Source organism: Acyrthosiphon pisum, chromosome A1, assembly GCF_005508785.2.
Source record: "Acyrthosiphon pisum isolate AL4f chromosome A1, pea_aphid_22Mar2018_4r6ur, whole genome shotgun sequence".
Classification (NCBI taxonomy): Eukaryota; Metazoa; Arthropoda; class Insecta; order Hemiptera; family Aphididae; genus Acyrthosiphon; species Acyrthosiphon pisum.
In genome coordinates this window covers 129,185,870-129,198,774 of record NC_042494.1, presented here as the reverse complement: position 1 = coordinate 129,198,774, position 12,905 = coordinate 129,185,870, and the positions used below count along the sequence as shown (strand labels likewise).

Here is a 12,905-nt window from a genome sequence, read left to right as displayed (position 1 = left end):
GTTTAATAGTTGTATACCTATACCATTATATACTATAATGATTAATAAATGTCGTTGCACGTCGCTGTTGTTAAACAATAATTGTAAATAGAGACCTACTAATGTGTATAAATGTATAATTGTGTAGGTACTCCGAGTGTGTATTCTGTGTGCATCTGTCAAAATACTAAGTTATAGGTAGGTTTGGTTTTGATATGATTTGATTTTTAGCGAATTGCATCAATTTTTTTTTTATGGTACATATTATTTTTATAGTTAAATATGCATCGAATTGTGTTGGCTGTTTTTGTGTTACTTTTCCAATATGTCTTTTGTACCGGTCCACTGATTAACGTACACGAAGGCCAATTGAAAGGAAAACAGTTCTTGTCGAGAAATGGACGGAATTTTTTTGCGTTTCAAGGAATACCGTATGCAAAACCACCTGTGGGACAGCTCCGGTTCAAAGTATTTATAAAACGTCTATATAATAATCACCCTGTGTGATTACATCTTATACGTAAACGTTTAGGCTCCTGAACCTATTAGTCCCTGGAAAGGCGTATTGAATGCTACATCGGAGCCGTCAATGTGTATTCAAAAGAATCTGTTCATGTACCAGACATCCGATGTCCTCATGGGCAGTGAAGATTGCCTATATTTAAACGTTTATACACCAAAGGTATACCATTTATATTCATGTCATAGATAAATTAATATAATCATCTGTATTATTATATAATAAACCAAATATAATATGCCAAGTAGCTGCCCAAAACAGGTGTGAAAAATTTACCTGTCATGGTATGGATCCCAGGAGGAGGTTTTAGCTCGGGACATGGTGGTATGCGTCTCTATGGCCCTAAGTTTCTAATGGATAAGGACATTGTTTTGGTTACAATCAATTACAGGATCGGAATTCTCGGTAACAACGTTTAACTGTGTGTGAACTTTTTAAAGTATCTATACGTTATATCTATGTTATCTAGGTTTTTTGAGCACTGAAGATGATATATTGCCGGGAAATTATGGTTTGAAAGATCAAGTAGTAGCACTTCGTTGGGTGCAAGATAATATCGCCAAATTTGGCGGCGATAGTAAAAAAGTTACGTTATTCGGTGAGAGTGCAGGAGGGGCAAGTGTGGGATTGCATTTACTGTCACCATTAAGTAAAGGTACCTAATATACTTCAACATTTTTATAAACTTCAACAAAACCGCCAACTTTATACTTGGAATTTAGATTGAATAAATTTAAAAGATACTAAATTATAATCTCATTTTATTCGTAGGACTATTTCACAAAGCAATTATACAAAGTGGAAGTCCCTTTTGTCAATGGGCCGTCTTGCCACCGGGCTTAGCCGAGCGGCGTGCCAAAGCTGTTGCTACAATTACTGGATGTCCCTCCAATTCAAAAGATATGATTGACTGTTTAAGGCTTTTACCCGCCGACACATTTGTGCAATTGAATAGAAATTTTTTTGTAAGTAGAACTTTATTGTAATAACAGGTGATAATAATTGTGTAAATGCAATACGAAATAAGATCCAATTATTGTAATATTATGCATACGTACATTTTAGAAATTATTTGATTCAGGAATGGGAAGTACATCCATCAGTCACCTTTTCAGCCGTTGTTGAAAAGTGTCACGAGAAAAAAGATTCGTTTTTATGCAATTATCCTTTAAAATATTATAAACAAGAATCACTCGTGCCGATTATAATTGGAATGAATTCTGGAGAAGGTGGTTTTTTTGCATCTCGTAAGTAAAACATTGAAATATACATTTTTATTTTTTTTTTTGGTAATACAAATGTGTGCAATGAGCTCAACATCGAAAATATACAACAATTCGGCTGAGACATGAGCATAACCTTCCGGCTCCCGTCTATAATATATATCCTAATAATTAATATAATTAGACATTATAATAATAATATGGTCTATCTGAATATTGTAAATTACATTTTCCTGTTCTATGATAATGTAACTTACAATTGTATTATTAGTATATTTACCTAAAAACGCCTACAGTTATTTAGGTAAAACAATTTATTACTTTTTCGTATAACATCATGAAGATATAATGTAACCACATACGACAATATGAATTACGAAACAATATTAGTAGATGTATAAAAAAAAATTTTATTGTAATCTGAATAATTTAGAGTTTTAATAAAATATACAGCGCATCAGTGTAATTTGTAATTATGCACATAATATAGCATAATGTAGTTTTTTTAAAAATCTTTTTTACTATATCTCATAATTGTATTATTATTTTTTTTTACGATATAATATAGGGCTTTATAATGAAAATGGTCTTATCTACCCTGAATTTAAAGAAAACTTCAGACGAATAGTGCCTCTAATGCTACTTTACCATTTCACCGCTTCATACAAAGACGTTGGTCTTATTAGTGATAAATTGAAAGAACATTACTTTCCAGAAGGAACTTCGATCGAAGACAATCCCAAAAAGACGGTTGATGTTAGTATTATTAATATAATTATAACATTTTATGATAAATTCTTATATGATATTTCTTTATATTCTTACATCTTTCGTCGTTTATTTAAAAATTTATTATAATATATTGTTATTTATTATTTCAGATGGTCACTGGTGGCATATTCTTAAAAGGGGTTATTGACATGGCTAATCATGTAATGTCACCTGTACACTTTTATGTATACGATTATGTAAATAAGCATTCATTAAATGCATTCTTCGGACCATGTCCAAAACATTTAGGTGTCACTCACGGCGATGAAATGATTAGCCTTTTTGACTTAGGCAAGCGGTTAAACACACAAGACGAGAGTGTGTCTAAACTTATGGTAGACATTTGGACGAACTTCGCCAGCTCTGAGTACGGTTTATTTGATCTGTCGTAACTGCAGTTTTCAGTGATGATTAACACTTTATTTTAACGCAAATAATTTACGTTTAGTGGTTAATTTATTTTATAACTCAAGGTTTATTAATACGTGTAACTTACGTAATTCCCACAGTACACAATAGTACCTACACACTCCAAATCTTGAATCTAAGTTTTTAATTTTTATTTAATTTCACATTTTTTTTTTTTTAAATAGGTACCTATTTTACAACTATTATAATATCCTGTACAGCATAGGTGTGACTTTGGGTTGAGGAGCTTAACCTCCTACAGAAAAAACTCTCGAAGCGCCCCCTCAAATAGTTACTGATTTAATCTCGTAAATATAATTAATTATATTAATTCGTATTAATTGATATTTCTAGTCCCCCAGATTTTTAACCATATTCACACCTATGCTCTATAACCTATATAATATTATGACCTATCTTTTATTTACTAAGTAGATATATCTAAATATGCCATTAAGAGGGCGCTACACCCGCATGCGTTCTCTCTGTCTTACAAACGCACAACATACCAATTTATACGTTCAGCAGTTCACGTTTAGCTATGTCAGTTAACAATAATTAGAGTGAATTGACGACCTTTTATAATATTTAAAGGTAAGGTTATCAAGTGAATTTGGCATAGAGTTTTTTTTAATATTTTAATTTTAAATCAAGTAGGTATTTTAAAATTGTAAATTTTTGCATTTTAAAATACTCATAACTTGCTTTAGAATTAAAATCTAAAAAAAACTATGTAATACACTAAATAACCTTATCTTTAAATGTTATAAGAGGTAAATTCACTCTAATTTTTGAACTAACAGAGCTAAACGTGATCTACTGAGCGTAAAATTTGCCATGTTATGCGTTTGTAAGACAGAGAGAACACATGCGGATTTAGGGCCCTCTTAATAAACAATATATCAAATATTATTCATAATAATATACTTCTTATTATATCATAAATAATTGATCTGAACTCATATATATTAGGTAGGTACCTCATACCTATATAATATATTATAGTTAATTCTATTCAATTTTTGAATACCTAATTAAAAATTAAATAATTATAAATTAATAATTATTGTGAAGGTATAATGATATAATAATAATTGTATAAATTACTAACTTATTGATAATCATTAGATCCAGATGACATTGATAATCTTCTAGATTTGTCTTATTTTCATTACATTTATTTTTAATTAAAACATTCCTAATAAGTACCTAATAAGTTATTACTATAATAATTAATAACTATCCAAGCGACCAAGCCGGATAGTGTATAAGTAAAAGTAAATATATTTGTTTGAATTGTTTTTAGTAAGTTGACTGTTGACGGAAAAAACACAGGAAATACTTGGCCGAGGTATAACAAAAAGGACATGAAATATTTATTAATAAAATCATCTACGCCTGTTTTGTCCGAAAGACCGTTTATGGACGAGTACAACTTTTGGAGCGGACTACCACTGACGCCTAGTGTCAACTACAGTCGAGAAAATTCCAGAACGGAACTTTAAATGTGTCTAGTGTAGATAAACATTAATATTGTAAGCTTCTAAAATTAACCATAATTAATATTAATTATTCTAAATGCATGTGAGTAAATAATTATTTAAGTTATTATTTGGTAATTTTTTTTTTTAAAACGTACTATATTTTAGGAGAAAAATATATTATTATTTTTATACGTTTTTTGTAGACTAATAATACTGCCAAAACAAATTTTTAAGGTGATATTATTTGTCTGGTTATATAAAAATATAAAACGATGCCAACAATAATTGTTAATATAAAACTATTTTCTGGTATTGTATAATATTTACGAGTGTATAAGAAAAATATTGTTTTATATTTTTGAAAGGGATATATATAATATATATATATACAGTGAGTTCCGCTTAATGTGATCACTGGTTTATAGAATCAACCGTTTATTGGAATCAAAATTGAAAATCCCAAACCAAAATATATTCTATTGAAAAAAATATGCTTTATGGAATCAACTGGTTAATAGAATCAAAATGGCCTGAACCAATGTGATCACATTATGCGGTACTCATACTGTAGGTATATAAATAAGAAACAATTTTACTATAAAATATACCTGACATTCTATTTGATGAGCGTGTAATGTATATAATTAAAAAGATGCTTCAACATCGGAAGTTAGATAATATTATGTATCTCGTTGATCACGTGTTAATGTTTTTTTCATTCAGAAACTGTCAGTGCCATTAATGGCAACACATTTTCTAATTACTAAATTATAATTTATACTTTATAGTACACTAATTATATTGATAACACGTTTAGTTTGCTTATTTTAATCTCGTCTGCTGCAATTAATTTATTATATCTTAGATATTGTATTAGATATTGGTATATGATTTAATTTTAAAAAAAAAACTAAAATAATAATATTAAAGAAGGTTAAGGATATCACAGATTACAATAACAGTAATACAAATAATAATAATATCAAACTTAATAGTTCATGCTATAAATAATATGCAAATCTATGTTTAGAATGTTGTTTATATATCAACAAATTGAAAAGTGTGTAAACATTATCTTTTTATAGGACTGTGACAAATAAAAAATAAAAATTATTCAAATTATAAGTTTACGTAGGTAAGTCATATTTTACTTATTATTTACTACACATTAAATCAATAACATTAGGGATTATTTTTAATGTGTCATACAATACAATTACGATAAAAATAATATAATACAATATAGTTGGCTTCTCATAATATCGAAACACAGATTTTTTTAAATTATAATTTGCTTTTTGTTATTTACGTTAAATACTTACCTATATCATATATTCTCATGTAGATATAAACTTTTAAATAATTTTAGACATTTATTTACAATAAATTCAGTTATTAAATAAATATTTATTTAAAAATAAATAAATTAGTTATTACTAGGTAAGGGTTATGAGAATATTGTTGAACATATATGATATGTATTATATAATATTGTAGTTTTACTTGGCTATTACCCCAGCGAAGAAGGTAAAAAATTCTTGGTAAATATGTTAGAGCTATTTAATCCGTACTAAAAATAAAGTTAATTTATTATTGTCTCCACCTATGTTTTTTTGAGTGAATTATATTTAAAATCTAATATTACAGCACGCGTACAGCATAATATTATACTACCATCCAACATGCTTTGGAAGATTAAAAAATAGCTTTGAACAACTTTATAGGTGATCACGTCACTATAGACATTTTTACGATGAACCGGATTTCTTCAACCCGAAAATCAAAACTATAAACGTGTTTGTGCCAAAATGTTCAATTACCCGGTGAGATAAAATGCAGTATGTCTGTTATGTTTTTGCCAAAATCCCTTTCGTTTAGCTACAAATAACTGAAGAATGCTCGCCGTTTAAATACCCTGGCTGCAGTTCGTAGTCAAATTATAGACTTTCGGATAAAATATTCAGTATTAGACTCACGTCATTATACGAAATGCTAGCTACAAGTGCGTTAACGATGAATTATGGTTGTTGAATCATTCAAATCGGCCCGAAGTGATTTTATGAATAAAAGCCACTCGAACTAAAGAAATCGTTATTTTTTTTTCTTGGCTCCGTACGCCGCAAGTACTTCGTTTACGATCAGCGCCAGGATCGATTAACTTCTGTACTATATACCATGATGTCTGGAACGTGGAAAATATTATTCTAAACATTGTGCCGTGGCTCGTGTCGAGGAGCTTGACGAATATAAAAGAAAAATCTATTTTATGATGTTTTATAATCGCGCGTGTGTTACGTAGGCGCCGGGCGCCGAGTGGAGTTTCGTAAGGTTTCGTGACGTTTGCGAAAAAATAGAAACATCATAAACCACGTGGGTTCTCTTGCATCGCCGGTGACGATTTTGCGCGGAATTTCTTGGCAGCCTGTTTCTATTTAAATACTTCAATTCCGTCAGTTGAGCGCTCATTATATAGTGCTATAGTGTTGGGATGATACGTTAGGTACACGACTAATTATTGTTAATATTTGTACCGAAATTACACGTCACCATGTCGTTTCTCGATATCGTTTCGAAATTCAACCAGCAGGCCGACAGCCATTCGAAATCGCAGTCTTTGAACCCGTTTTCGGAGCAATTCGAACAGTCGCGATCGCCGTCGCCTCGATTTTCCCGGGAGGAATACGGAAAGTGAGTACACACACACACACACCGCAACATTCATAATTGATTTACAAAAATATTTTATATTTTTTTTTTTTTTTTTGTTATAAAATTTCCCGGGTTCGGTGTGTTTCAATCGTATCATATTGATATTATTTTCCGTAGGCCTATAGCGGGCTCTAAGACAGATCTGAGAGGACGCAAAGCAAAGACGCACATTTGCCGTGAGATCTTGGAACTGTGCACTGTCATACACGATGTGGGCACGTACAATACGAAAAAGAGAGATCCTGATGACGAGGACGAACCGATCGACGACGGTACAATTATCGTCAGTTTTGGTGAACTTTTCCAGGTGAGTTTTCCGCCACTAAAACATGTTATAGTATATAAATACCGCGGGCGATGTGAATTTTTTCCCCGTACAACTCGAAACATTCACGAATTTTCTTTTTTTACGAAATTAATATTATAACATAATGTGTGATCGTTACTCGTCAGTCGATATTCGATTGTCCTTATATACTCTCAGACCTGACTAGTTCACAATAATATAATATATTGGTCGACTCCGCGCGCGCAAATACAGGACACAGGTGTTATTATATTATTGTCTATAGTATTATATGTGACCGTTGCACAATGACGAAATACTAATAATTAGTGAGTTCAATACAGATTCCACACGATGAAAATAATTTGTAAAAAGATTTGTACGTTTTTTTTTCTTTCAGATTTACACGAAAATATCGGATAAAGTGGTGGGTCTGCTGATAGCGGCCAAACGCCGCGGTTTCGTGTATTTCGATCGGGAAATACTTTTCCAAGTAAGTGGTAGGCTCGCGTCGTACATACGATACGATCGCGAATACGTGCGCGCTTGTGAATGGGCCTAAAAAAAAAAAAAAGTAAATGGGATTTGATCGTAAATTCACTAAAACGGCCGTGTCCACCTTGAATACAGAAATAGATCGATGGCCGGTGATGATTAAGCCGGAGCGTCCCCTGGCACATGGCCACCGGCATTCCTCGACAAAACAAAATAAATGCGGATTCCGCACATATAGTCCCAATGTCAGTATATAGTAATCGTTTACAAATTATAATACAAACGCAATAAATTTCCACACGATTCCGACCTACATACGTCCGCGGCCGGTCACACGCGCGCGATCCTCCGTATTATTAAATAATGCGTACCTATATAATATATGTATGTACGCACTTGCATCTCGTTTCCGAATGTGTATATATATATATATATATATATATATCGTGTGTAGCGTGCCGTCTTTTTAGACATTTTATTGTTGCTCGGCAATGTGAAAACGAGACATGTTTTGGCAACGTTTTGTGAAATTAAAGTTCCGAATCTACGCACATATGCTGTTTTTTTATCGTTTTAATTTTTTTTTTTTTGTCATTCGTCCCTTCCTGTTGTCCCGCGGCGGCGTAGGTGAAAAAACCCTTTTTGACAAAGTTCATCAATCGCGTGCGTGCCAGCAGAACTTTTCCTTGGCTTGCGGCCCTAATTGAATTTTACAGCTAATTATATTTTGATACGTTTTATTTCCGCTAAACCAAGAAATTGCTAAACAAATGATTCAAGCAAATGCCAATTCCATTTAACTGACTCATGCGCCATTGTTTATCAAAACCGTTTGTTGTGTCGTAATATTGCTAAATTGAAATGTGTGTTGATTGTACTACAGTCAACAACTGCAAGTACGCTCTACGTCTCTACGTTGTTATTGCTTATTACAATCGTAACAACAATATCGATAACATACTCACTACATAGTATATATTGCACACATCTATGTATAGAGTCATGTCATTTGTTTGTCGGTGTTATGATAATTATAGCTGGTGACTTGTATAATTATATTTTTATAATTACATATTGTTTTTATTTCAGAGAAGAGATGACGATGTACTTATCGCTCTGTTGAAACCCATTTCCGAAATTAGCAAAATATTAAAAGAGGACATACGTCAGGCAAACTCGTCGGCACCTGTGGAGTCGACGCCTGTGGAAAAAAAAAAATCGCCTTCATCAAGTAAAACGAAACGAGCTAAACCCGAGTCTGAAAAAGAGCAAAACGAAACGTCAACTAATCATTTGACGATCGATGACCAACCAAATGTCATATTATCATCAGAAGTTACAAATGACAATTCACTTGTCGTAGAAATTGGAATCAATGAAACAAATTGTGACGAACTAATAGACGTCAAGGTGTTTGACTTCGATAACGTCGGGCAGAACGATGACGATCATAACGCAAACTGTAACGGAGAAGTCGACGATATATTCGTTGGAGAAGAATTAGTTAATAATGTTGTTGAAATTTCAGAAAATATGGAGAACCAATGTAATCAAGTAGAAGATGACATATCGGAGGGAGTGAACGGTTTAATTATTGATGACGAAACTGAGACGAAAGAAATCGATGGTCCCTCCGATGATGTTGCTATTGAAAATAAAATCGAAATCTGCGATTTGGCAGTGGACGACAATAGCGGAGAAGTGGGGGCGGAAGTCGAAAACGTTCAAGGCGAAACGTACATTGAGATTAATAAAACTCATACGAACGACGGTCAAGTAGACGTGACAGAAGAAAGTATAAACGACGTGGTCAACGGTACCGAAAATATCATCAATAGCGAAACAGACCAGCATATGTGTTTTTAATGAAAACCACCAACAGAATTCGGAATATCCGAATGAGAAATGTCTACTTGGTGCATTTCTTAAAAAAAAAATATATTCCATAGATAAGTTTAAGGTGTAAGTCGAAGTAAAAATAGGTACTGTAAGAACGATAGAATATTATTGAAGTATATAAAAGTACTGCCAACAAACCAATCGTTTGGTACATATTTATATTGTATACGCATCACTACATAGTTATATGATAATTATTATAAAATATTATAATGTCATTCAATGCGATGTTAGATTATACGATTTATTATTATTTATTATTATTATTATTACTATCGACGCCGTAGAGTAAATTTTATAATCACAATAGAATTAATGCACTTACCTACATTTGCACTGCAGTATAGGTAATAATAATTGTACATTGTTTTTGTAAATAATATTTATTTTGTGCCGAAAAGTAGATAGGTACCAATGTGTAAACGTTTTAAAACGTCATGCTTAATATTATTGTAACTACGTAGACCTGTTCAAATAGAAAAAAAAGGAATACCGCTCAAAATACGTTCATAAATTGGTTTTTAACATGTAAATTAATAGGAAATTTAGGTTGGGTTGTGATACATTTTCACGCACGTTTTATTTCTATTAAGAAACGATATCGTTACTATTAAAAATTCATTTTTTTTTAACTATAATTTAAATTTAATACTTACCTATTATGAGTAATTTATTTTATTGTAGCTTTACTTTTAGGTATAATTTATTATAACAGTGTAAAAATGAAAAATATAAAAAAAGGTGATGTAAATTTAGGATAGCTAAATTTTAATAACTATTGTATTTCCAATTGAGTTACCTTAATTACATACATAATTTACTTTTTTATATTATTAAAGTTCTAAAAAAATTATATAAATTTATATATATATATATAGTTGTTTGTGTTAATGTCTTTGTTTTATTATGTAAATTATGCTGTAAGAGAAAAATGTTTAAAATGTGTTTAATCTTCAAAAAAATACTTGGTGCTCCCCGATAAAATATGTGTTATTTATAGACATTTTATCTGTCAAAAATGTAAAACATTTAAAGTAGTCGAGACTAGTGAAAAGAAAAAAACATTAAATTCATGTTATATAAGTACGTATATAAAATATATATAAGCCAATTATTTTTGTATTATTAATTTAATGTTATTTATATACATGAAAAACTAATTAAAATTATAATTTAGTTTGTCTGAATTTTAAATGTTCTTATGAAATGGCAATTAAAGTGCTTAACGTCATTTTATTTCTATGCATTTCGTAGAGTTAATTAATTTACAGTGTATAGAAATGATAAAACAATATAATTTATTGTGTAAAGTACCCAAATAAAATGTTCATTGCTAAAATTTGTTATTTATATATTATAATGGTCTACGTGATTATAGTTTGTGATTGCAATTGTTTTTATTTTCGCACCTAACTACAGTCTATATTCAGTACCTTATGATTAATGCATTTATGTGGTAAGTATAATAATTTGTTTGCGACGAATCGTATTATCTTTATTCAAAATGTTATATAATTTTCAATGAAGTCTTCGAAAACGTATTATAGTGTTTTTATTACTTACGTCGAATTTCTAAATCGAATCGACACCGTAATTGTAATAATAAAGATTTTGAGACTAACGAGACAATCGTACACCTTAATATAATATTTATTTATTTATTGGAAATTATAAATAATAATAAGCAAATAAATATGTCGAGAATATAAGAACAATCAGGATGTTCACGACGAAAATATTATATATTTGTTTTTAAACAATTTTCATGAAATAAATAAATAAATTTAGCTAAACCTGAGTAATAAATAATAATGATATAAATCCAAACAATAATTTAATAATGGTACCTAGGATACAACTCTAAGACCAATTCAATATTTGTTAGACGACAGACTGGCCGACGAACCGGACGAAGACGACGATGGCGACGGCTGGTAACTGTTGTAGGCCATCGAATGAGCGGAATCGGAGGAATGGCTCGAGTAACCCGTTGGCTCCCACGAGCTGGACGACTCGTAACCGGAAGACTGCGGTGGCCCGTACATGGGTGGGGGTCCGGATGTGGACGACGGTTCGGCGGACCCAGGGAATCCGGGCAAGTGCAACGGGAGCCCGGGAATGCCGGACTTCTTCAGGAACTCCTTGAGGAGGAACCCGAGCACCAGCATTATGGCCACCTTACTGAGCACCAGCGCCTTGGTGGCCTTCATGCTGACGAGGGCCATCATTATGGGCATGAGCATCTTGAGCTTCATCTTCATCATCATCATGAGCGGCATCAGCATTTTGTCTTGCATCATGCCCATCTCCATGTCAGCTACAAACGGTATAAATGCAATATTGAGTTCGGATTGTTTGAGCTTCACTAACGACTGAACGAATTTATACACAGATCGGATGACCTTGAGAAATTCGACTATACTTAAAATATCCAAACCTCTAGCTGTGGTGGTAGTTGTTGCGGAGGCGGCGGCGGCGGCAGAGGCGGCTGGACCAGCGTCGTTGTCCATTGCCCGGGCGTCCCGCACCGGCGCCGCAACGTTCGGCTCGTTGACTCGGCGTTCGATGTACGCGCCGGCTGCTCGCACCAGCTCTGCGTCTACGTCACCGTCGGCTTCCACGTCGGCGGCGCGGCCGTCCCGCAAGAACTCCAACACGTTGCCCTTCAGACATCCCACGGCGCCCGGTCCCAGCGAACACCTGTCCAGCACCCTGTCCAGCAGACCGTCGACCGGGCGGTCGGCTGCAACTGCGACCCCGGCCACGGCCAGTGCGACCGCGGCTAGCACCACCACCGAGAGCGACGACACGGACACTGTTGTTCTTCTGCTGTGCATCGTAAACGAATGTTTGGCCACGCCTCTCCGCGCAAGCATTATATACCACCGGCACTGGCCCACTGCCCAACATAACGACCGGACGACCGGTTGCGGGTGGCGCGTGACAAATACGCTAATCTCTCCGCATTACGGTCGGCGCGCGTCGTCTCCGGAATACTAAGCGGCGGCGGCGGCGGCCCGCGTTCTATGCGCGCGCGCGCGCGTGGGTCCTTCGTCCTTTTCGGGTTCGCTCCTCGTACAGGACGTCCGAATAATAGTGAAACGGAGGCGATCGCGAGATGCAAATGACGG

At 33.5% G+C, this 12,905-nt stretch overlaps 3 protein-coding genes across 4 annotated transcripts in view; 2 read left to right on the top strand and 1 right to left on the bottom strand.

Annotated features, from left to right (window-relative positions):
• LOC100162163 (esterase E4-like) overlaps window positions 1–4,519 on the top strand; it is a 5,032-nt gene extending 513 nt beyond the window's left edge. Inside the window, exons 2-11 of one of the 2 annotated variants that reach the window (XM_029488301.1) lie at window positions 128–177; window positions 256–447; window positions 512–661; window positions 748–904; window positions 969–1,154; window positions 1,271–1,464; window positions 1,581–1,746; window positions 2,291–2,478; window positions 2,604–2,860; window positions 4,208–4,519. In XM_029488301.1, the coding sequence (XP_029344161.1) occupies window positions 262–447; window positions 512–661; window positions 748–904; window positions 969–1,154; window positions 1,271–1,464; window positions 1,581–1,746; window positions 2,291–2,478; window positions 2,604–2,860; window positions 4,208–4,406 (1,683 nt within the window). In that variant the 5' untranslated portion in view covers window positions 128–177; window positions 256–261 and the 3' untranslated portion in view covers window positions 4,407–4,519. Of the gene's footprint in view, window positions 1–43; window positions 178–255; window positions 448–511; window positions 662–747; window positions 905–968; window positions 1,155–1,270; window positions 1,465–1,580; window positions 1,747–2,290; window positions 2,479–2,603; window positions 2,861–4,207 lie in introns of those variants that run through there. The other variant, XM_001947269.5, reaches the window with a different exon arrangement.
• Window positions 4,520–6,675: 2,156 nt separating this feature from the next.
• LOC100164229 lies at window positions 6,676–9,802 on the top strand. Its single transcript, XM_001947218.5, has 4 exons — window positions 6,676–7,073; window positions 7,212–7,401; window positions 7,781–7,873; window positions 8,965–9,802. Exons 1-4 carry the CDS (start codon window positions 6,934–6,936, stop codon window positions 9,739–9,741), a joined length of 1,200 nt encoding a protein of 399 aa, XP_001947253.1. The 5' UTR covers window positions 6,676–6,933; the 3' UTR covers window positions 9,742–9,802.
• A 1,695-nt stretch (window positions 9,803–11,497) lies between these two features.
• Window positions 11,498–12,626, bottom strand: LOC100166262 (osiris 20-like). The gene is made up of 2 exons (NM_001162225.2): window positions 12,212–12,626; window positions 11,498–12,091 (listed from the first exon to the last, which is right to left on the bottom strand). Exons 1-2 carry the CDS (start codon window positions 12,609–12,611, stop codon window positions 11,646–11,648), a joined length of 846 nt encoding a protein of 281 aa, NP_001155697.1. The 5' UTR covers window positions 12,612–12,626; the 3' UTR covers window positions 11,498–11,645.
• Between the last annotated feature and the right edge of the window lie 279 nt (window positions 12,627–12,905).

Excerpts from the sequence above, each read along its gene's own strand:
- LOC100164229 (XM_001947218.5), top strand. The coding sequence starts at position 6,934 with ATGTCGTTTCTCGATATCGTTTCGAAATTCAACCAGCAGGCCGACAGC. Across the intron at positions 7,402-7,780 it reads GTTTTGGTGAACTTTTCCAG|ATTTACACGAAAATATCGGA; the intron begins GTGAGTTTTCCG and ends TTTTTCTTTCAG. Across the intron at positions 7,874-8,964 it reads ATCGGGAAATACTTTTCCAA|AGAAGAGATGACGATGTACT; the intron begins GTAAGTGGTAGG and ends TTTTTATTTCAG.
- LOC100166262 (NM_001162225.2), bottom strand. The coding sequence starts at position 12,611 with ATGCACAGCAGAAGAACAACAGTGTCCGTGTCGTCGCTCTCGGTGGTG. Across the intron at positions 12,092-12,211 it reads AACTACCACCACAGCTAGAG|CTGACATGGAGATGGGCATG; the intron begins GTTTGGATATTT and ends TACCGTTTGTAG.